The sequence below is a fragment of the Mus caroli genome, chromosome 1 (genome assembly GCF_900094665.2).
Source record: "Mus caroli chromosome 1, CAROLI_EIJ_v1.1, whole genome shotgun sequence".
Lineage (NCBI taxonomy): Eukaryota > Metazoa > Chordata > Mammalia > Rodentia > Muridae > Mus > Mus caroli.
The window spans coordinates 175078426-175103901 of record NC_034570.1 but is presented as its reverse complement, the minus strand read 5'-3'; the positions used below and the strand labels follow the sequence as shown (position 1 = coordinate 175103901).

At 41.9% G+C, this 25476-nt stretch overlaps 1 protein-coding gene across 2 annotated transcripts in view; it reads right to left on the bottom strand.

The window, feature by feature from the left end:
- Positions 1-25476, bottom strand: part of Rab3gap2 (RAB3 GTPase activating non-catalytic protein subunit 2) — a 78182-nt gene that overhangs the window by 42268 nt on the left and 10438 nt on the right. For both annotated transcript variants that reach the window (XM_021171092.2, XM_021171095.2), the window contains exons 2-9: positions 18786-18850; positions 8911-9034; positions 7763-7844; positions 6651-6698; positions 6495-6570; positions 5939-6040; positions 3275-3374; positions 1389-1487 (exon numbers count right to left, since the gene is read on the bottom strand). In XM_021171092.2, coding sequence (XP_021026751.1) covers positions 1389-1487; positions 3275-3374; positions 5939-6040; positions 6495-6570; positions 6651-6698; positions 7763-7844; positions 8911-9034; positions 18786-18850 — 696 coding nt within the window. The remainder of the gene's footprint in view (positions 1-1388; positions 1488-3274; positions 3375-5938; positions 6041-6494; positions 6571-6650; positions 6699-7762; positions 7845-8910; positions 9035-18785; positions 18851-25476) is intronic.

Genomic DNA, 25476 nt, shown 5'->3' with positions numbered 1-25476 from the left:
TTGAGACAGGGTTTCTCTGTATAGTCTTGGCTGCCCTGGAACTCACTTGTAGACCAGGCTGGCTTCTAACTTATAGAGATCCACCTGCCTCTGCCTCTCTCTCTCTCTGCCTCCCAATTGCTGGGATAACAGGTGTTCATGTAACACTAGTGCCCAGCCATTGGTCAAATTCTTAACATATATTACAACAATGAAAAATATTTTAAAATAGTATATCTCTTTCTATTTTCACTTTTACCACCTTAATTCAGAAGCCCATTACTTCTCACTAAGATTAGTACAGTCTCCTTATTAGTGTTTTCTTTCGTTCTTTGTTTAAAACTTAAGATGGAGTATGGCCACATTTCTCATTCTGGCCTTGAGTTTGCTGTATTCCTACAAGAGCTGGAATTATAAGCATGCACAAACATATCCATCTTCTCCTAATAGTGACCATAAGACTAATAGAGACTATTTCCAGTCTCTAAGCTGTCTTCAGAGTGGTTTTCTTCTAACAGGCAATGTGAGGGCACTATTGCTGAGAAGTCAGCGGTTCTTGACTCGGCTGAGATAGCCCATTCCTGTGTAAGTGCATGAGGCCTTCAAGGCTAGGTCCCTGTCTGTGTCCCTGGCCTCACTCTCACCAGCTCCCCTGGCACTCACTCCAGGCCAGTGTGTGTGTTGGCTAGAGAGCTTGTTCTTTGCCTGTCAGATTCCGTCAAGTTGCTCAGTGCTGGGCCTTTGTCTTCCCCCTTGGAGCCTACTACAGTGCTCTACTCTTCTGTGGATCTTTCAACTAAGTGGCTTTCTAAGCCACTGAGAATAACTGGAACTGACACACCTCTGGACAAGCCAGGACTTTGTATTCCTGTGTTTCTGCTTTAGGTTTTTTCTTTTTTTTCTTTCCTTTATATAATATATATAATTATATTTAATATATAATATGAGAGAGAGAGAGTCAGACAGTTATAATGGGTCTTGTTCTATAATGCAGTCTGGCATCAAACTCCCAATCCTTCTTCTGCCTGGTCTCTCAAGTCCTTAGAAGACAGGTATGTATCACCATGCCCAGTCTTTGACATCTATATTCTTGAACTAACATAATAATCCCTCAAATACTCTCATGGGAAGAAACCTGCTTTATTTATTTTCTGTTGGTCCACAAGGTACATTTTACAAGACTGATCTGTAAGGTCATTACAAGAACCAGAATGTCATAGACAAATGACAACAAAACCACTACTCTATCTTAAAGACATAAGCGTCACTGAGAATAACTGGAACTGACTTCCCGGTGTCTCACTAAAGGCAGTGGATTTCTTTTTCACATAAGAATTAATGTCAATTTATTAGATGTTTCAGTAAAAATGTATAAGAATAAAAATAAAGGTAGAACTAGCAATGCTTACCAATACTAGCATGATCGATGATGGTGTCAATATCTTGAAGACCCCATTTCTTATAAGCTAATGGTGGTGGCTGAATGTTCTCATTGCCTGATGCTGCAGCTATCAAAAAGATCAGACAATCCAAACAGTTACAATGGATAGGATGGCATTTTATCAAAGTCATCTAATTTATAATTTACTGCCCTGAAACATCAACTAATAACAAAGCACAGTAATAACAAAGGCATAAGATGAGATTTATTCATGCCATGGCAACGCACACAAAAACACAACTGCCAAACGACCCTCGTAGCTGGTCCTAAGTGAGCAGCAGGCTTCGTCTGTGGCAGACAAACTTGCATAAGCCTGTAAGCCTCCTGCTGTCCAACCAAAGACAGAGTCTAAGACCATAAGAGCAGCAACTTCTGCCAACAGCAAACGTCAGCACTGCCTGAGAGCACTGGCTTCCAGCTGGTTTTGTAAGCGTTTACAGAGGCCTGAGGTACCCATATCCACCCGACCCACGTGACGTGGCAAATAGGCCAGACTTTCTTATACTCTTATACACATAAGAATATACATTTTATTCTTACACAAATAAATGGGGATTGTGGTTCAAAAAAAAAAAAAAAAAGGCCAACAATACCATTGACAGAACTGTCTCAATTATTTCTTCCTAGTTTATGATTAGAAACCTTACTAACAAAAAATGGTCATTTTCTTTTGGTAAATATAGAAATGGTTATTTATTATTTGGAATAGCCCAGGGTCACATACCACAGTCTATTCTCTTCCTTGGACCCTCAAAATGGTGATTATCTCACCAATCTGGAAATAATAAAGCCACAATGGGCTAAATTTAAACAGTTTAAAAGATAATGAAAATAGGCATAAAGATTCAAAGCATGCAGATGTAAGGAAAAAAGTATAGACAACTGAAAAGGACATAAAACTGAGACTTGAGAATTTCCCCATCACAGCCTGCAAAGAGACAACCTGTCCACTGGGGAGACAGTGCGGCCATGTGAAGGCTCACTTCCCCTCCACATGGAACGGCTTGTTTTGCACCTTATATAAATTTAGACTTAGAATCTTGTCCTTATTGTTGCTAAGCAGCAAACACATCCTACAGAAGCTGTTCTCAAGGGGCTGGCAAGATAGCTCCATTAGTAGCCCACACATCACCAGGACCTGATCCAGAACCCCAGCAGCCATGTAAAAACCACAGTGTGGTACCTACAATGAGCCCTATGGCCCTGCTGGTAGGGGATGAAGATGGGAAGATCCCTGAACCAGTGAGCTCCAGGCTCAGTGATGGACCTGTCTTGCAAGAATGAATGAGCGAATGAATGAATGAGGTAGCAAGTGAAGAGTGCTGAGGGAATACCCTGGCTGCTGACCCTAGTCTCTGCACACACTCCACCATCACCACAGTGCGGCTTCATGATTGTGATTATCCATGCAGCACAATAATGAAGTCCTCATACATGCAACTTAGACTTCCAGCATCTCTTCATTGACAAGTGTTTCCAATAAAGAGGCCAAGCTGAGCTGCCAGGCCCTCTCTCCCCTGAGAGAGAAAGTGTTAGCACACACTGGTGCCTCTATTCTCAGTGAGTGGAGGTGATGGAGCCAGAGGAACCTAGCGCACGGGTCCCATAGCTTCTCTCCTAGGGAGAGGTTTGCTGGCTGCATCAAGTCCTCGCCCAGCCAAGCTATGAGTGACCTGAAGAGAGCCTGCTGCTCTCGGGCTGCCACACCCACTTACAATACCTCAACAGCAGAGGCTCCGGCCCCTGCTTATGAAGAGTCCACCCTGCAGGAGGCACATCGCTTGTGCGAGGAGGAGGCCACACTGAATAAAACTATCATCACCAGAACTTGCACACTTCTTGCCAAAAAATTACCTTTTGCTACTTGGTTTCGACAGGCTCGAAGAGACTGAAAGAGACTAAATCCATCAATCGTCACAATGGCAGCTGGATATAAGATGCTCAGTTCTTCATTCTGGGGGGAAATAAAGAAAAAGAAACTTTTCTTAAACAGATACAACAAACATCTTCCTTTTTAAAACCACAGAGAATCATATTTAAATGCTATGACTAAACAGTAAACTCTGAAACAAAACTATCTGGGAAAAAAATCAGCAAGAGGAAGTAGGAGCTAACTTCAGAACACTTTCCAGTCAGAGACTTGACTTTCTCTCAGATACAGCTTTTAAATGTACTAGGAAGTAGTTTCAGGATAATAGTGAAAATAATAAAATTTTTGTTTCAGTTCATAAGAAATACCCATTATAAAGATGTAAGTCAAGTGTTAAAAACAGAAGCTGACCAAATGTGGTGGCACGTGCCCATAGAGACACGTGAATCTCTGTGAGTTCAAGGCCAGCCTAGTTTTAGGACAGCCAGGACCACATAAGAGAGACTCAGTGTGAAAACAAAACAGAACAACAGCAAAAAACAAACAAATAAAACACTTCAACACCTCACAGACGCTCACTGAAACCAGAGGCCTGTCCCAATACTCATTCTCAAATAAATTCATATACGTTTGCATAAGTCTACCATATATTATAATATATATATATACACACACATATATACATACACACACATACACACACATATACATACATACATATATGTGCATGTATGTATGTGTGTGTGTGTGTATATATATATATATATATATATATATATATATATATATATATATATATATATATATATATATAGAGAGAGAGAGAGAGAGAGAGAGAGTCTCTAGTAACCAGTACCACAGCCATATTTCATCTATCTATCTATCTATCTATCTATCTATCTATCTATCTATCTATCTATCTATCTATCTATAAATGTGCACACCTTTGGCCTATATCACAGTACTGAGTGTGATGCCTCTAATGAACACTATATTAATTAATCAGCTAACTAATTAATACTGTTACATCCCTGAGGATTCAGCCCAAACCTTGGACACTAGGCAGGCATTCTGTCAGCTGAGCTTCAGCTCAATCCTATTTTTTCCATTTTAGTAAGCACAGAGAAAAGATTTAATTTTGTTTTTAGTAAGCAGAGATAAGATTTAATTTTTTTTTTTTGTCACAATCTCCTGTGCCTCAGTAATTTTTAGAAATCCAACTTCAAGCAGGACCAGATGATCACAATACTAGGGAGACGACTGTGGGTCCCAGAACAGGACACAAAGAAACACAAAGAAATCCCAAACAACAGACAGACCCCATAGCTACCCTCCCTGAGTCCAGTCCCTCCTAGCTCTGGCCTGTGGCTTCATCACCTCATTTTCTCGGAGCCTCTCTAACCCTCAGCATCAATTCTGATGATTTTTAGTTTATGCAAACTTTGCGTGCTCTGCTAATCAGCCAGCCTCTCTATTTTCTAATGTGTTTCTCTGTTACCATGTACAAAGTCCGACACTTAAATCTTCCCTCACTTTTCTCCTAACTACTAGAGACTTCACCTTCTCTTTTCCCACTGACCAGTTAAATTGCATGCCCATTATCCAAGGCTCACAGCAAATCTCACCCCATGGGATTTCCTCTTCTTCAACAGAGCCATATAGCTCACCCTTTCTCTAAGCGGGTAGCTTATTTTGACTGCATGATTGATTAGTTATGTTATTGAGTAATTCATTCTTAGATGCTGACAGACAAAATCTAGTTTCTTGTACTACATTTCTTTTTCTATAACTTCTGTAATCTATCATGGAATTTAGGTCTATTTATTCATATGGTATATACCTGTATATACCTGCATATACCTGTATATACCCACAACCTTTTTAGGTTCATAGATCTGAGTGCTTGGTCACCAGGGAGCAGCACCATTAGGAGGTGTAGACTTGAGTAGGTGTGGCCTTGTAGGAGAAATTGTGTCACTTGGTGTGTGGGTGGTGTTTCAAATGCTGGAGCCAGGCCCAGTGGCTCTTGATCTTCCTGCTGATGTGGATGTAGAACACTTAGCTACCTCTCCAGCACCATGTCTTCCTGCATGCCACCACACTTCCCACCATGGCAATAACGGACTAAACATCTGAACTGTAAGCCAGCCCCAAGGTAAATGTTTTCCTTTATAAGGGCTGCCATGGTGTTGGTGTCTCTACACAGTAATAGAACACCCACTAAGATGATCATCCTAATACAATATTGCACTTATAAAACACGAAGACTGGTATTCAATTTAGCTTCCAATTATCTCCTGAGAATATGACAGCTCAGCTAACTGTGCCATAAAACAAATCTCTTAATTTTCCAACAAAAGAGCAAAGGAAATTGCTTCAAAACAATGATATTGCTTCTTTCTTCCTAACTGATTTTATACATATGGATATTTTATCTGCATGAGTGTCCGTGTATCACAAGTGCCTAGTGACTTGGGAGGGCAGAAGAGCCCTGGAACAGGAGTCACAGATGGCTTTGAGCCACCATATGTGTTCTGGGAAATGAAGCTGGGTCCTCGACAAACGCATCCGGTGCTCTAACTGCTGAGCCCCTCTCCAGCCCTGCACTTCACACTGTTACAAGGTAAAGAGCGTCAATCTTACATTACCTGCTCAGTCACTCCAGGGTGTCTTGGGATTTCATAGGTCCTGCATTTAAGCTGAAGCACTTTGTCCTCATTCAAAAGTTGTGCAAGCAAAAGCACTCCGCTCTAGAAACAAGCACAGAGGGCCTTGTTGGTTTCCTCTTCAGTGCCACTCCCCTACGGTCTCCCAAGGACGCCGGGTCCACTCCTTTCACAGCGTACAGCCTCTCTTCTGTTTCTTCTACAGACAGTTCCTCACTTTTCCTGTCCCCGCCCCATAGGAAGTACTTCTCAACCTGTGGGTCCCGACCCCTTTTAGGGTTGGATGCCCTTTCACAGGAGCAGCCTAAGACCATCAAAGAACATAGTCACATTGTTTCATGACAGTAGGAAACATTCAGATAGGAAATCGCAGCTGCATTAGGAAAGCTAAAGAGTCAGCTACATCTCTCTAGGCATTCGTGTTAAGGCTACCGTCTTAGATACCCACCTGCATTCCTGGTAATAAAGTCGTAAGACAGTATGATGGATGCACAGCCCTGCAGTCAGCTAGCTGTCTGCCCCTGGAAACCCAACTCACCTCAGTGTAGAACCGCACATAACCAGATGTAAAGCCCACCACAATGCAGGTCCAGTCAGGGCGCCCAGTGGAACTCCTGTCACAGATAAAAGTGATGAATGACTGTAGTGTCTCAGCCACCAAGGCAGAAGAAACAGAAGCCGGTCTCATCCTTACCTCTTCTGACTCGCCAGTGGGATGCACAGAGCACTGGTTACATACTCCCTACAGACAGAACAAAAGCAAGATCGTGAGCTTAGTCACTGTGCTTAGCAATAACGTGGGGGAGGGGGAAAGGCAGTCTTACTACACAGCACTGGCTGGCCTGGCATTCACGACATAGACCAGACTGGCCTAGACCTGAGGAGAAACTCATCCACCTTTGCTTTCTCAGAGCTGGGGATTAAAGGTGTGCACCACCATAGCTACATTAATTATTTATTTCTCTATAATTTAATGTTAAGAGGCAGTAGGTACAAAATGACATCCTGTGTGTAGTGGCTGGTTTTGTGTGTCAACTTGACACGAGCTGGAGTTATCATAGAGAAAGGAGCCTCCCTTGAGGAAATGCCTCCATGAGATCCAGCTATAAGGCATTTTCTCAATTAGTGATCAAGGGTGAGATCTTTGTGGGTGGTGCCATCCCTGAGCTGATAGTCCTGAGTTCTATAAGAAAGCAAGCCGAGTAAGCTATGGGAAGCAATCCAGTAAGCAGCACCCCTCCATGGCCTCTGCATCAGCTCCTGCCTCCAAGTTCCAGCCCTGTGTGAGTTCATGTCCTGACCTCCTTTGGTGATGAACAGCAGTGTGGAAGTGTAAGTTGAATAAACCCTTTCCTCTCCAGCTTGTTTCTTGGTCATGGTGTTTCACTGCAGCAGTAGAAACCCTGACTAAGACATTGTGGACCATTTTTATTTGACTTTTCCTTGTTTCTCAGGTGATCTGACACCCTCATTTGACCTCTGAGGATACTAGACACATACTTGTGCTGATACACACATACAGACAAAACATTAACATCCAAAAAATTAAATAAATCTTAAAAAATATTTTTCTTAGTTTGTAAAAAAAAAAATCATAAGAGCAATAAAACAATATCTGCTAACCAAATAGTTCTCCACAACCAGTAAAGTTGCGATGGAGACACATACACACATGCACACACTTAAACACACACTCACACACACACACACACACAAGTTTATAAATAAGGAAACAGATGCATTTACAAACAAATCCAGTTCATACATTTGACACACAAAGAAACAAACAAGTGAGCTCGCACCTACCCTTCCTCTGCACTTACGGAGCCGCTCCAACCAACAGCAAACTGCATTTCTTCCTTCCCTTTATCACCATGCTTCCATTTTTCTGGAAAAAATAATAAAAGATAAAATAAAACCAACAAACTTACTTGTAGATTTTTATCTTTCCACTTTGAAAAGTTGGATATAAAATTGTAGATATAAAATTCTGTAGGAACTGACTCGGCATTCATTATAGGTAATACATATGTTTTAATTTGCAAACGCATTTTATAAAACTGTCTGGTCTTCCAGCCTGTAGTCTCTCCTTCCTGCAGTTTGACCCACAACTTACTACTCTACTCAGAGGTTCTGCAGAATAAAATCACCAACACTCATGGACCACCTTATTGACTTTACTTATAAGACTACTTTTATTTTCAAATGGCAGGGGAAGGTTTTATATTAGATTTATGCCACGAGAACGAATTTTCTCTGTAAGACTACCCACAAACATTTTATATATAATCTTATTTTGTTCTAGGAGGTCTTTCATAATCTGTGTATCTTCAAATTTCAATATTTAATCTTCAACAAAAACATATGAACTAGAAACTTAGGAACCAAGTGAAACTTTACAGTACTGTGAGTTTTCAAGCTGCACCAGCCCCCTTCCCACTGCTGTAAGGGGCCAGCTCCAGCCCTTTTCAGGACTGAGGATCCTTTGCAAGAATTAAGTGATGGTCAGCACTGTCCTGCAAGTGTCACATGACAGCTAAAAAAGAGGCAACACAGAAGAAACACCAAGTACTCTGGGTCTAAGGAGCTGGCTCAGACCATAAACTAAAGGCCAGGCACTTCAGTGCCAGGGAGGCAGAGACAGAGGATTCCAGGGTCCACCGGGCCAGTTTCAGCTCCAGGCTCAGCAAGAGACCCCGTCTCAGAAGCTAGAGTGAAAAGCAACCAACAGAAGCAACCATGGCCCTACACACATGCACAGGCACCTGCACATACATGTGCACACACAAACACACACAGACCCCAAAAGGGAAATATTCCATTTATATTAAACGTAGCATGTAAAGTGCAGAACCACCACGTAATACAGAGCAGGAATACCACTGTGTCCGAGTCTGCTTTCTGCTTTAATCTCTGCATTAGCACGGAGGCAGCAGAGAAGAGAGGGTACTTACGCACTAGGAATGCGGCCTTCTGCTCCCGAGCTATAACCATAAGGTCACTGGTTGGAGATAAGGATAAAACACATTCTTGAAGCCAGGAATTTTTTTGTGTTTTAGAAGTATTTCCTTCTTCTTCCTATGCATAAAAATGCAATTACTATAGATGCACAAACTTTACAGAGCACTGCAATTGTGCTGCCTGTCTTGACTTAAAGGGAGAGGAAAAAATACTCCCAATTCTTCCACACCAAAATCTATCGATAACAGCCACCGAACAAAACACTACTGTGAACTCATCTGTTCGGAAACTCACACAAAACCTTTACATACAAGTAACACACAGCATTAGTGGAATGTCACACAAACATCACTCTCCAGTAGTAACTTAGTTCTAGGAACTTCACTGGGCATTAAAAAGGTCGTTAGAAAAATCTCTCAGGAGAGGCCCTTGGTCCTGTGAAGGTTCTATGCCCCAGTATAGAGGAGTGCCAGGACCAGGAATGGGAGTGGGTGGGTTGGGGAGCAGGGGGAGGGGGGAGAGGATAGGAGATTTTCAGAGGGGAAACTAGGAAAGAGGATAACATTTGAAATGTAAATAAGGAAAATATCTAATAAGAAAGAGAGAGAGAGAGAGAGAGAGAGAGGGGAAGAAAGAAAGAAAGAAAGAAAGAAAGAAAGAAAGAAAGAAAAGAAAAGAAAAGAAAGAAGAAAGAAAGAAAGAGAGAGAGAGAGAAAGGAAGGAAGGAAGGAAGGAAGGAAGAAAGAAAATAAATCAATCCAGAAAGAAAGAAAGAAAGAAAGAAAGAAAGAAAGAAAGAAAGAAAGAAAGAAAGGAAGGAAGGAAGGAAGAAAGAAAATAAATCGATCCCAATGACGCCAAAAGAAAAAAAGAAAGAAAAAAAATCTCTCAGGTCAGGCAAGCAAAGGTGCCTGCCACCAAACCAAGCCTTAAGACCTGAGTTCACTCTCCAGAACTGACATGTTAGAAGGAGAAAAGAGACTCCTCCAGGTTGTCCTTTGACCACAAAACACACACACACACACATACACACACACACACGCACACGCACACGAGTGAGAGAGAGAGAGAGAGAGAGAGAGATCTACTCTGAAAAGAAGCAGTGAAATAAATTAATGTCTGCTATTTCCTGTGATATGCTGCACATACAAGCAAATATATTCACTGTCCTTCCCTCCTTTCTCTTGTGAGATGCACATATAATAGATGCATACTTTCTTCATGCCACAAGAAATTTCTTTATTCTTTTAGATGGCTTCATAGTACTCTGTCAAAAGGACACTTAAGACATGGGATATAGAAAGTGTTTGGATTCCCTCTAAGGCCTGCAGCCTCTGGTATGGTAACACACGCTTCCCTTCATGTTAGGAGTAAGAATGTGGAGCCTGAGCTAAGAAGGTTGCATAGTCTTGAAAACAGGAAGACATTATTCCTGGCAAATTTTATATTTTAGTCAAGCTCTTTTTAAATGGCGTTCTCTGTCTACCTTACTCTCTTAAAAACATATTTTTATACAGAAAAAACCAGAAGGTCTAAGTCAGCTGTGAGTACAATTCTCCTGGATCCATAGTTCCTACAAGAGCACAGTCCTTTACTCCATGCAGTGTCTGAGGCTCCTCAAGGTGCCCCTGTGAGCAGAGGCCATCATACCCTATAGCCTCCCTGCTAGTGACTGAGACCCGAGATACTAAGTCTGAGTCTTGGGTCCCTTCGTGAAAGTGAAACCCCATCTTCAGACGATAAGCCTAGAAAGAGAGCAAACCACAGAGAAATACTAAATATTTGATTAAAAAACAGTGACAGTTCAGGGATTATAGGCACACACCACCACACCCAGCAAAGCCAATTCTTTTTCTTGAGGTATTTTTTTAACCACACCTTTAAAAGGTGTTTTCCTTTTCTCCTCTGTGGCGGTTTTAATGATAATGTCTGCAGTGACTCAGAGAGTGGCATTATTGGACAGGTAACCTTGCTGGAGTAGGTGCTACCTGGTTGGAGGAAGTGTGTCACAGGGGGTGGGCTATGAGGTTTCAGAAGATCAAGCAGACCCATTGTCACTCTCTTGTCCTGCTCCTGTGGATCCAGATATAAAACTCTGAACTACCTCTCCAGCACCACGTCTGCCCGCTTGCTGCCATGCTTCTCACCACGACGATAATGGACTAAACCTCCTGAATTATAAGCCAGCCCTGACTAAATGCTTTCCTTTCCAAGAGCTGCCACGGTCATGGTGTCTTCCCAGCAATGAATCCCTGTGACATCCCTATGTGCAATCCCAGTTCCTTCAGTAACTGCCCCATGCTCTCACTTTTCCCTTCTTGGAAGTGTGGTCAGCTGACGGAAAGGAACAAGGGTTCTTTAAGAATCCAGCTCAAGGCACAGGCAGCAGCAGTAGAAATAGAAGCCGTGCATGACCAACAGAGATGTGTCTGCAGGAGTTCCTGTGTCAGAACTTTCAAAGACACTTCAAGTCAAAGCAGATACAATTTGACAAAAATACACCAGGATAGGAACAATCAGAAAGCCACACCCCAGGCTGGACCATGATTAACTACTAGCTTTACCACGAAGCTGCACTTCCAGTTTATCAACAGGCAGTGAGCTGTACAGAACAACAAGCCATGAAGCCCAAGGCTTTGGTGCACATTTGGTAACTGGCAAGATGCAGGTTCATTTTGTACCTGAGGACCTTTGCCTACCAATTAAGTTTCTGAAAAACCTATCTACAATAAGGGGCCACAGACACTAATATTGCCCCCTTGAAGGCAGTGATCCTAAAATAACTCCACCAACTGAAAAGGTGGTTAATTTCCCAAGTGAGGTGGGAAATTAAAAAGAAAGAAAACAAAGTACCCCACAGTAAAACAGGAAGTTTCCTACAAAACCAGACTCCAAGACTGGCAGCGCATCCGTCACTATAAACGTGAGCCTATTGGGAGAGGGAAGAAAGCTGTTTCACTGCGGCCTGTATACGGAGGCTTTTCCCTTAAGACCAGGGAAAATGTCTTCACCTGAACCAAGTGGGGATCAACCACAGAGCCCCAGGAAAAGGCACCATCTCTAACCCAGGCTGCTTCAATCACTTATTCTCCTTTCTTTGGTTTCCAGGCTGCAAGGTTGTCCGATGACTCTTTCTTCTAAGGTGTGTCTGACGCTAAACCCACAGCACTGTGACCAGCCTTCAGCTGTAGGCAGCTGCCCCATGCTGATGAGTCATCGGTGGCCTGCTGTCTGTCGTTGTCTCCACTGCTGTGTGAAATGGTCACCACACAGCCAGCAGCAGCCTCACAGTGTGTACTTTTCACTGGGCTAACTTTCAAAGCTGTTTATACATTCTAGGGGCCAGCAACACCCAGTGTTCTCAGGGCCTGTCGGCACACTCACGGGTGTGCCTCTAGAACTGTCAACAGATGCCACTCAGACTCAGAGCTACTCACTTATACCTCCTGAAAGCAAGAGAGGTCACACAAAGCAAGGTCTCCATGCTGCATCTCCTGGTAGTCTGCTTCTAATTTATGTTATGCCTAATGCTTTTCAAATTTCCATTCCCTTCCTTCCTTGTGGGGGGAAGATGTAATGGGACTTGTCTCTAAACAAAACTCTACAGAACAGTTCAAAATACTAAACAGAAAGAGCAAAGATGGCAAAGCTATGTAGCCCCTGAGTCAAACCTACAGCTGTCTCACAGCGTGGAAAGATCAGAGTCCCAACTACTCAAGTTAAAGACCTTACAGTCCTTTCAAAACCAAAATGGGGCAAAGCATGAACTCTCTCTAATTTGGTTTTAAGTTTTTTTTTTTTTTAAACCCTCTTACAAGTAAAACGAGTGACAAAAACTTACATTCTGAATCTCAGTTTTTAAAATTTGAGGAAGCCAGAAATTTTATGGTTTATTTTATAATCAACTAATTTAGGATTATTTGTTATGACTTTCCCCTTTTTTTTTTTTCTTTTTTGGTTCTAAGGATTGAGCCCAGGGCCTTGGGCTCAACAGGCAAGTGTACCCCAATTCTCTTGTTCTTTATGTCTACACTACTTACAGGCAAGTGTCCACTCACATGCCCATTCAATTGGAAATGATGATCATTAGTTTAGAGAGTGAAACACTCACATTTTTATGTAACACCTGAGTTTTCTGCAGTAAGCATGGAGGTAATAACAGTGGAGCTGCAAACCTAACAAGCAAGCATGGCGTCTCTGTTTCCTGGATAAATTATAATACTAGATAGAAAATCTCTCTGCTCCACCAGGTTGCCTATGATCAAAAAAAGTACCAAATAATATTTAACCCAGAGACTGCCATTTAGTTCTTAGGCTAACACAACCAATAAATAGTAACAATTAGTGTCCAGTTTAAGTAGAATGGATCTTATAAGTAAATCAAATGCTAAGGGCTTTAAATTGTTATCAGATTTTAGAAAAAAAAAATAGTATGTACTCACCAAAATATTTATAAATGGAAAACATAAAGAGATGTCCAATGCCAACCACAAGTGAAATAAAAGATTAAAACATTAATGAGCATTTGCACTGTCCTAAGATTAAAGTCTGCTAACATACTAGGGGTCCAACAATTTAGAAATACAAAAGATAGATCCCATTTAAAAAAAATAAAAAGCAATAACACACATGCATTCACTTCTTAGTTTTCCATCTCCCAGCCGTTGGTTTTTAAATGAATGCAAGCTAGACACTGGCACACAACTGATGGGAAGTACCTGGGGGCTGGGGGTGGGGTAGGGGCTAATGTGGTCGCCTCTCAGGAAGGTCTGAAGGTCTGAAGCAGCTGCTTAGCATGGCTTGAAAGCCCACTTCAACCTTTAAACTAAGCCGGCTGTGTCTCCTGGGCAGCAAATGGCACCAAAGTCTATGGGAAAGAATGCTATGAGGCGAGAGATCTTCCAGAATTATTTCAAGTGAAAAAAAACTCTAAAAACATGTAATCACCATGAGTCATATTCCAGTTTTTGGCCTTTAAACATGGCCCCTTTAAATCAGCATGCTCCGATGCCCTATTAGTCTGGTAAATCATGACCGCCCTGGACAACTGTATTCTGTTCCCCTCTGTAAAACAGATGAAGCATACTTCAAAGTACTTTGAATAGAAATTCTCCCTGCTGACCACTGAAGCTGAGGACCTTGACCAGAACTACCTTGGGTCCATTTCCTGTCCTGTCTACCATCTGGTTACAATAGCGTAGTTTTCCCCTCGCCAACCTTGCCGTATGCTGCATTCTTCATTTTGATCATGTTCCTGATCTCACCATCTTTCAAGGCATTTAACTTGTCGGCTTGTCTTCTGGCTGCTGTCAACTCCTCATGGGTGACTTCCACTCTGTTGAGTCCTGAGTATCCACTAAGCCTGTGTGACAGTTGACAGCTCAGAACCAAAAGAGCAAAAAGGCTTCTTCTTTCTTAAAAAGGCTCACCGGACTTCTGGTACCAAGCCTCTCTGCTGCAAACGCCTTTTATTCTCTCAAGTCAACAAGATGACAAACTCGCAGAGCAGCGCTGGCAAGCACAGAAACACAGAGCACCTGGGTCCAGCGGACAGGCCGGCCTCTCAGCACAGAACTCAGCTATGGTGGCTGCTGCCTCACTAACTCTTGGAAACATCTCTGTAGATTCTCTTCATGATCCAGCCTCACCATGGACTAGCTCTCCAGTGATGGACCAACAGCAGCAAAAGCTCACCTTCCTCCACTCCTCAGGCTCTGCCCAACGCAGCTGACTGAGAACACCCTCGGTGCTTATGGATGCAGTGCCTGGACACCACTGGACAGAAAGGGTACAGCAAGACACTCCGGTCCCACTGTTGGCATCATCTTGAATGTGGACAAAATCCAGTTATGTTCTGGGGAAGTCTGAGGTCTGTTCCTAGCAGGAGCCTTCGAAGTCTCTTTTCTACCTTCCTGTGGGTGATAATATCTGTGACCTTGGCCAGGACTTGGACTTCTGAATTTCGAGTATCTGGCAAGCCTCTCATTTTGCTACTTGCTGTGCCTCTGGATATAAACCATTAGGGTTGCTCATAATCACAGAAAGTAGTTGACGTAACAGTCTTACCTCTGCTGAGTGACATGCCTGGTACAGCTGTGAGGAGAAACAAAGAAAAGGAGGAGGCCTCCCAGACCACAAACAAACGATGTAGGTAAAAACCATGATGGAGTCTGAACTGGGAGTGGGTAGGAGCCAGTGAGTCAGAACAGGTAAATCCATACACAGAAAGTCAGTCAGTTGTCACTGGAGGACAGGAAAGTCTAGGAAGTGACCAGTAATGGGCAATGGGGGTTCTCTTAGGGTAATTAAATATTATTAACTTCGATGGCGACAGTAGTTAGAGAACTTTGAGAATACTAAGAAAACTGAGTTGTATACTGAAAGAGTGAATTACATAGTATGCAAGTCACCAATATAATATACATGTAACGTAACAGTATTGACACAAATCTGAGTGATTGAAATGATACATTAAATACTTGTTTAACACAGAGAATGGAGTAAAGAGTTAGAAGACACTGTGACGTCAGGCCAATCCCGGTTATCACCAACTAGAACTAGGAAGAGCCTCACGGCTGAGCACTGAGCAGAAGACTGGCTTCCATTTCAATACCTAAAGTGGAAAGGCCCATCTTAAAATGTGGGCATCGCTTTCCAGTAGCAGCCCACACCATGAGGTCCTTTGCTGTCTGCCTCTGCTCCTGCTGCCAAGTTCATCTACCCCGCCTTCACTGATACAGAAGCCTGCTTCTTCAGGCTTCCAACACTGACTGAAGATAGTGGCTCTCCAGGAACCTTCCAGGCCTTGAGCACCACACTAGGACTGCTGAGACAGCCAGAGGCATGGACTAACTCAGAGCTACAGGCTCTGAGTTTCCAGGGTTTTGTCAGACACTGGGGTCATGTCATGGACCAGACTAAAACAGTGATTATTGGATACTCCGGTCATGTCATGGACCAGCTTAATAGGTCCCTTCTAACATCATCATTCTGATTCGCTTCCCTTAGGGAACAGTGACTAATAAAGGAACTAAAAAGTGATGAGGTATATACAAAATAAATAGCCAAATTGCAGATGGAAATTTAACTACAACAATCACAAAATCATAAAATGAAATTATTTAACGAAAGCCTTATGTATCAGGCTGACTAAAAATGCAAAATCCAGCTATCTATTAAAAACACAAATTAGCTTCAAAACCCTAAGTCAGCTAAGATGGAAAGGCTTGGAAAGAGGCATGCCGTGGAGGAACAGCCTGTGTGAGGTGCAGACAGGACAGACATACTACACATCAGCAGGGACACTGCACACTTCCGAGCAGGAGCTGTGGAGAAGTACGACAAGCATACAGGGAGACACTGGCTCTACAGGAGAACTGCTCAGTCCTGACACAACTCTGGCAAAGCTCAAAGGAAGAGGCAGCTCCACAAAACACGGAAATTTCCACTTTCTGATGCAAAGAACAGAAATCAGGAAGAACAGAGAAGACATGAACAGACCGGCCCAACTGAAATATAGAGAACCCTTCCCGATCAACAACAGAATTCTTCCCAGAGATGAACATCTTTTAGAACAGACCATATATTAATCTATAAAATGGGCTCTATAGATTTCAACAGTTTGGAAGTACATAACAGCCCTCTGATAACAGGGTAAAATCAGTACTCAGCAGAAAGAAATCTGGCGAATTCCCGATAACAGTTTTCCTTATCTGCAGTTCTCCTTCTGTGACCGAGTCATCTGAAGCCAGTCATGGTCTAAACTAACTGGAAAATGCCAGGAGTGGGCCACCACGGGTTCTAAACCATGTGCAGTGAGATTTCACACTGTCCCACTCCACCGGCCCTGGGTCCTGAAGCTGTGAACTCTGCCTCTGTCCAGCACATTGCACTCACCATCAGTCTCTTAGTAGTCATTTTGTTTATTGAGGCAACAGCCTGCATATCATAGAGCAGATAACTTATTCTATTTAATAATGACCCCCAAATGCAAAGGTGATGCTGCTGGCAATTTTATTATAGCATATTGTTAAAATGTTTCAACCTCATTACTGATTATTGTGAATATCTTACTGCATCTAACTTATAAATTAAATTTCTCAAAGGTATGCACATGTACACATGAGATAAGTAGTACATATAGGATCTGTAGCTCTCCTAGAGGCTCCGGGCACCTACTGGGGTCTCATGAAGAGTCCCCCTCACCCTTAAGGGAAGACTACTGCATCTGCAAACTAAGGAACATACTTCTAGCTCACAGATAAAAAAGAAGCCAAAAGAAATCAGAAAACATTTTGAACTAAATGAAATTGAAAACACACAACAAAACCTGTGGGAGCACAGAACAACATATAGATTTATATTACAAGAAAAATACATTTAAAATAAATTATCTATAATGCTATCTTAAGAATCTAGAAAACAAAGACATAACTAAAGACAATGAAACAGGAAAAAATAATGAAGTTATTGAAACTCAAGTTTTGAAACTAGCTGCTATGCTTGAACAAAAAGCTAAAAGAAAGTAGACTAACCAAGGGAAAAGAGGAAAAGAATAAAAACACCACAAACATGGTATGAAATGAGGAAGTACCCAAATCATAGAATGGAAGAGAAGGTCTCTCCACACACAAAAGTCAATGATTTCAGAAGCAAGCTATTTCTGGATGTCAAATGGCCAAGAAATGATGTGGCAGGATTGTAAATGGCTTTTAAGTAAAGCTACTTCCCCAGAAGAGCAAGCGAAGGGCCAAGTACTCCTCTCCCTCTGGTCACAACAATACTGCCACACTGCCCATGACAGAAACAAGTCAGACAGACAGATAGATAGACACAAAAAGCCTGATGACACATAAAGCTTGACCACTTGACCAAATAACGTAGGAGCTCTCCTAGGTTTGGATTTCCTACTATGTGAAGTTTCCTGTTGCTTAGAGCAGTTTATGTTAGATCTTCCATGACTCACAGACGAAGGCATACTAAGATATCCAGGGACTTGGTCTGCTTTGGCCACTGCTATATTCTCACTGCCTAAAAGGGCCTGAAATGATATGACAGGCACAACAAACACTCCCTGAGTGAGCAGGTGAAAGCATCTACAATAGCTGAGGGATAAACCATCCCAAGCAAGCAACATTCTCCATTGCCCGGTGCTGTGGATCCACTGAATCCCCAGGGCCATGTTAGACACCTAAACCCTAACATAAAATAAGGAGCTGAGGACCAATGAGAAGTGACGTCACAAAGTGAGCAAATGAATGCTGCTCTCAGGGGATGGGATTGCTATAACAGGAGCAGGTATGCTATGAGGACAGGTGAGTTTTGGTTTCTTTTACACACACACACACACTTTTCCTCCCCTTTTCTTTATCCCTCATCCATCTTCTGCCATGTTATGACGTATCAAGAAGAGCACTGTCAGATACTAAGTCCTTGGATTTGATGTGGCCCTCCAGGACCACAGCCAATGACACGTTCATCATGAATCATAAAGTCTAGTCTTTTGTTGTAGCTTAGACTACAGTGCCCAACTATTTGTCAAGTCACTGAGATCCTTAAAGCAAATATCTAGTTAGTTACTACTAAGTAAACATAAAAATGTTTGTGACAGATTTTTTTTCTAAATGTCAACCTGATATGCAAATGTGTCACTATCGTTCCAAAAGGAAATGTCACTCTCAAAAACCATGCAGAGAACCAGCGAGATGGCTCCGTGGGTAAAGGCCTTATTATGTAAGCCTGACAACCTGAGTTCGACGCCTGGAACCCACTAAAGATGGAAGGAGGAGAGAACTGACTCCTCTGACCTCCACACATACCCCATCCACACACAAAAATACAAACAAAACATGCTGTTATAAAGACTCACAGGTTCTTGGGGCTCTGTTTCTTCCCATGCTCCCCAACTATCATCTTCCCAGTTTGATGTTTTACCTGGAGAGAGAGAGAGAGAGAGAGAGAGAGAGAGAACAGGAAATTAAAATTAAAAGGTTTAACATATTTTTAAATTTTTTTCTCTAAATACAACAGAAAGAAATTTTTTGTTTGTTTGATTTTGTTGTTTTTGAGGCAGTCTCACTGTGTAACTCTGGCTGTTCTGACACTTGTTACATAGGCCAGGCTGGCCTTGAACTCAGAGATCCCTTGCCTCTCCTCCTGGGATCACGGATGCTTGCCACTGTATCTGGCAGAAGCCATCTCTGTACATGTCAATGCTAAGGAAGAGCGTGACTGTGTAAACTGTCACCTCAGGGTTTGGTCATATACAGTATGAAGCAAGAAGCATAGATCCTACTCAATTTCCAAGTCTCTGCCTAGCAAAACTGTGTGCGAGTTACTTAAAATCTGGACACTGAGTAGATTCACGTTTAATCAAATGTAAAGGTGAGTTTAAAAATTAATCTGGGCATGGTGACACATGCCTATAATTATAGGTCTTGGGCGGTAGAGGCAGAAGGATCAGAAGCTCAGAAATTCAAGGCCAGCCTTGACTACAGAGCCAAGTTTGAGGACATCCTAGGCTACCCTAGGCTCTGTCTCAAAAACAAAAACAAAAAACTATACACGCACAAATTTTAACAAATACTTGTTACTTAAGATAAATAAATACACAGTAACAAACACATAAAATTTCATACTGATAGCTTCAAAGTGAATTGTTTTTCCTTTCTTTTTTTTTTCTTTTTTTTTTTTTGGTTTTTTTGAGACAGGGTTTCTCTGTGTAGCCCTGGCTGTCCTGGAACTCACTTTGTAGACCAGGCTGGCCTCGAACTCAGAAATCCACCTGCCTCTGCCTCCCGAGTGCTGGGATTAAAGGCGTGCGCCACCACGCCTGGCTTTTGTTTTTCCTTTCTTCTTTATCTTTTTTGTTTGTTTGTTTTTGTTTTTTTTTTTGAAACGAGTTTTTCCTGTGTAGCCCTGGCTGTCCTGGAACTCATTCTGCAGACCAGGCTGGCCTCGAACTCAAGAGATCCACCTGCCTCTGCCTCCCAGAGTGCTGGGATTTAAGGTGTGCACCACCACTGCCCGACTGTATGTTGTATCTTGATAGGACAAGGTATTTGTGGAGAACCTAAGTTCTAAAACAAGACAAGTCCCCTATCCCACCCTTTTTTGATATTCTTATTTCTTACACTTGGGATAGTCTCCTTAGATTAAAACATATTCACTAATATAAGCAACAAGAAATTAAAAACCTCAGGAAGGTTTGGAAAGCACCGTCCCTTGGATGGATCGTGCTGATTTTATATAATTTGCTCAGAACTTACTCAGAGGATTAGAATTACCATTCTCAAGCAATCAGAGACAAAAATGAGATACTCTATCATCCCAAATTAAAGTTAAAACCAATGGATCTCCAGGAAGACTCAGGACTGAGACTCACACTGCAGATGTTTCACTTGAATTTTATCAATTTTTTATTTATGAAATGCATTATGAAGTACCTAGTGCTTGTTCAAATCCCAGATGCAGCACTTCCTACCTCTAAGGAAGCAAATTGCCTCATCTGTAAGCTTTAGTTTTCTTGAATAGTACCTCTGAGAACTGTGGGACCGCAGAAGGACTTAGCAGCATCCCACGGGGTTCTGTATCTGATGCCTAAGTTCTCACTGGTAGCCATCATGATTTAGCCATCAAATATAACAACTATGAAGTAGAAATGGAATATATTTAAGCAATCAGCTTTCAAACCCTGAGAGAAAGTAGCATGGAAGATGAAGAGGCTCTTAAAGATTTACAGAGAAAGAAGTAATGAGAACATTCACTCACACACTTAGCTTTAAAGACTGCCAAAACAAAGGAGGTAGACATGATTTCCAAGTGTTACAGTCTGGTACTTGGAATCACTGCTCAATTAGTTTGTACTAACAACAGTCTAATCTTCAGCACTTAAATGCCAAATAATTACTTCCTAAAATCCAAATTTCACTGCTAGGCATATATTACGTCCTAAAATAGCATCACCCTTTGATTAAAATCACATGGCCTACAGATTTCCAGATACAAGTCAATTAAGTCAATTAACAATCGCTCTGTTAACTACCACGTACCCGACCTTGTAGTAGGACTTAAGGAAAGTGCACACGCATTCCCTGCTCTTAAAGAATCTGCCTTAGGCCGGAGAGAGAAGAACAGTAAGTGATGTGACTGCTCCATACCCGGGACAAGAGAGACACTTCACAGGTATGCACACACCCTGTGAGTAATCACATCATTCTTCCTTTTTATTTTTATTCATTTGTATGTGTGAGGTGTGAGTGCACATGTGTGTGAGTGCCCATGGGACCAGAAGAAGGCATTGGATCCCTAGATGGACAAAGACAAGGGAAACATTTGGCTTATGGAGAAGGCCAAATGGTAACAGAGTCTGTCTCTCTTTCTCTGAGACAGAGTCTCATGTATACAAGGCTAGTTTAGACTTGCTACAGAGTCAAGGATGAGCCTTAAATTTCTGATCCTCCTGCCTCCTTCACCTAATGAGTGTTAGAACTACAGGTGTGCACCGCCACACCAGGGTTTTGCAGTTGTGTGAGTCACACCCAGGTCTCCATGCACACTAAGCAAGCACTCTACCAACTGAGCAAGTGCACTGGCCCATATTTATTTTTTGTTTGGTTGGGTTGTTTGTTTGCTTGTTTGTTTGTTTTAAATTATTTTTTTAAACAGAAATATCTCCTTGATACTCAGCCCTTAAGAGAGGTTTTTAAAACTTGAACAATTTCCCAGGAGTGGTGACACAAACCTTTAAACACCAGTACTCTTCTGTGAGTTGGAGGCCAACCTGATCTACAGAGTTGAAGGCCAGCCAATCCTATACAATGAACAATATCTTCACACTGTTTTGGATAACTAAATTTGGTTCTTTGGCCATATCATCCATTAAACACTGTCTTCATTTATCTTACTACATCACCAAAACAAACAATCTCATTGTGGGTTGATTCTGACAACTTAGTCAACCTAATCCTTTTAGAAGTCAGGCAATGGTGGCACACGCCTTTAACCCCAGCAGGTGGGAGACAAAGGCAGGCAGATTGCTGAGTTTGTGGCCAGCCTGATCTACAGAGTTAGTTCTAGGACAGCCAAGGCCACACAGAGAAATCTGGTCTTGAAAAACCAAAAATCACAAGACAACAAAACAGTTTCAGAAAACGCATTGTCTTTAAATGAGAAATTAAAGTCCACGGTTCACATTTAAAATTGCTATCAAATTACCAGAACATCAAAACAACCTTGCAGAATAAAAGCTCTCCAAGAAGCCACTCACTCACTAATTCATTCATTCATTCATTCAAAAAGCAGCATCTTTTCCGTGCTAGCTTCCAGATACAGAAGAAAGCCAGCCTCCAAAGAGCTCAGCTGGAGAGCATAATCTCTGCTGCGTGTACAACACTATAAAAGGGATTTTATATTTCCTTTATAGCGTTATAAAAAGAACCTGACTCAATTCACAAATGACTCATACAGTCAAGCGGAAGACAGCAGTTGTTTAGATTTCCTGCCCCTACAGAGATCCAATATCTCTTCATGTTACAATTTAAAGCAAGCCAAAGAGAACGGCCCTGAGAAATATATTAAGAAATCTGTGTCAATGAAGGCTTACCCACTCTTCAATGCCTGACTAGAAAGTCACTTTCAATGGAAGGAAAAGAAAAATAATCTAGCGAGCTCCTACTGTCATGGGAATATTTTCTCAGCATCATCAGACTATCAACAGACAGCTAGGTGAGTTAACACGTTCACTGAGCAAGTGTGGGGGCCAGAGCAACCCCCAAGACCCATGCTTTAAAAAGAATACCATCCATATTATAATGCTTTTCCTTACTGATTAACCATTGATCAAGGTTATAGGTAAGCATAGCATGTGCTTAATATTAAATTATAAACTATTTAATTTTATATAGGGAACATTTCTGTAAAACCTGAGGTCTAGAAAGTTCATGTAATCACGAGGAAAAAAAAGATTAATCTGTTTAATGTGTTATCTATTACTACAAAGAAAAGCTAGAAATATTTATTCTACGGCAACTGGCTCTTAGACAAGTGACTAGATCTGTATCTTCTGTAGTCTTAAAATAATTCAAAAGTCCTAAGCCCTGGTCTGAATTCAAATGCAGGTGTGTGGTAGAATGAGGCCTTGAGTGGCAACTTCTGAGGTGATCTGGGAGCAGCAGAGTGATCCGAAAACCACCACACCGCACGGCCACTGGTGGCTCCCAGTTTGCATCATGAGCTGTATGGAACTCGGTAACACCAATGGCCACAGGACACTTTATAGGGTGATTGTAACTGGATTTTTATCCCTTAAATAATCAGTAGCCACTCAATATCCAAAAGTAAGCGACACTATCACCGATGCATGTGTCTCTCCTTTTATTAAAGCACAACACAACAAAACTGATCAGAAAAAAAATAAAATAGCAATCACATTACATTGTTTGCCTTCAAAACCCCAGAATTACAGACTTCCTGCCAGTTTCCCTCTGGGGAGAGGGAGGGAGAAACAACAAAAGAATGAGAAAGAAACTAAAAAGTAAGGATGACTGGTGGCTTGGAGACCACCCCTTTCTCCAGGAGTGTTTGAGCAGTCTGCATGGGTCCAGGGCTCCAGGCCTTGACTCTCCCACACACACTCAGTTCCACATATCTGCCTGATGGCCCAGGGATCACAGGTCTTAGGAACACTAATGTCAACATAGATCAAACGGCCTGATACCATCTTCTCCTCCCTGCCATCAATCACTGCCCACTCACTGTCAGGCAGGGTCAACAGCAGCCACAAATGTAATTTTAAATTAACTAGTAATTGCACTTAAAAGGACTAAATTTAATACTATATTTAAATATAATATAACCAGATGTTATCATTCTAATATATAAATGAAATAGTAGGACTTCCCATACTAAGTCTTATAACCCAGTGCAGCCTGCACTTTGAGCGCGTCTTGCTTGTACGAGCCACATTCCAAATGCTCACTAGCACATGTGGCCAGTAACTACGGAGCTAAGGACAGGCAAGTCTGGAGTAAGTAATGGTGCAGTACTAGGGCACCTGGGGTAGATAATAAATTTTACCCAGGAGAGCTGTAGAGCTTGGGCAATTTAATTAACCCCTTGCTGCCCCACCTTTCTCTCTAGCAGGATGAAGCTAACAGCTGCACCCACCTCACTGCTGCAGTCTCCAACCTGCAAACCTCACTCGATCTTTGCCTAGCTTGTCATGTTAACTACATGCCTTTCTACAGAGCTCTTTCCAGGTGATCATGCAAGAGGTAGTCACACATAAAGACTATTGTGCTTTCTGTTTACTTTGGTTTTTAAATGGGTCAGCACTAAAGTCAAATAATACATCTTATATATTAAAAGAACTTACCATTAATTCTGTTTAACCCTTTCTATCCCTAGTATTCTCTTTGCTTTCAAACATATTTTACTGTCTCCCTCGAAAGGGGTCCCTGCATCTCTCTTGACTTCTTCCTTGCTTCCTGGCCTCTCTAGGTATCACTCCATCTTAAATACAGAAATCTAAAAATCCAAATCTAGGATCCACATGAGAGGAGGGCATGTGATACTTGTCTTTCTGGTCCTGGTACACAGCCCTTTCACTAAAGCCCAGCGTCGGTATAGTCAGGTCATGGGAGAGTTCTAGTGTTAGTTTTCTGAGAACCCTTCACACTGACTCCATAGTGGCTGCGCCAGTTTAGGCCCACTGCCACCAACAGTGAATATGGGTCCCTCTTTCTCCTCCCCCTCACAAACAGTTGTCGTCTTGATAATAGCCATTCTGATTGTAGTAAGTCGAAATATCAAAGTAAGCTAAATTTTAATTTCCCTGATGGCTAATGATAATGAACACTTAAAAAAAAAACCCTGTTTCTTGGCCACTTATAGTGCTTCTCTTGAGGCCTCTGTTCAGGTGGATTCTGCCTGGTTTCACATGGTTGGTTTTCTGAGATCTCGGTATATTCTAGATGCTAATCCTCTGTGAGATGTGCAGCTAAGGGTTTCCTGCTCTGTAAGCTGCCTGTTTATTGGCAGTTTCAGATACTTTTATTGAATAGAAAATATTAACTTCATGGGGTCCTATTCGCCAAATATTAGCCTTGTTTCCTGGACAACCAGAGTCCTTTTTAGAAAGTCTTTGCTCTGCACTTATCTTACAGAGTACTCTCTACATTTTCTCCTAAATGTTTCAGAGTTTTTGGTCTTAGGTGAGGTTGATGATCCATTTGAGTTGATGTTGTCTGTGGTGGTAGTTAAGGATCTAGTTTTGTTCTTCTACATGTAGGCACTAAGTTTTCCTAACATCACATGATGAAAATGTAGTCTCTTCTCCAGTGTGTTTTTGGCATCTTTGTCAAAACTAAGGTATCTGAAAGCTGCTCAGACCACTCTCATTGATTTGATCTGTGTTTTTCTCTGTGTCAACACAATGCTGCTTTCATTACTGTGACCCTGTGGTAGCTTTGAATCCAGTATGGTGGCTCCTCCATTGTTATATCCTGTGGTAGCTTTGAATCCAGTATGGTGACTCCTCCATTGTTATATCCTGTGGTAAC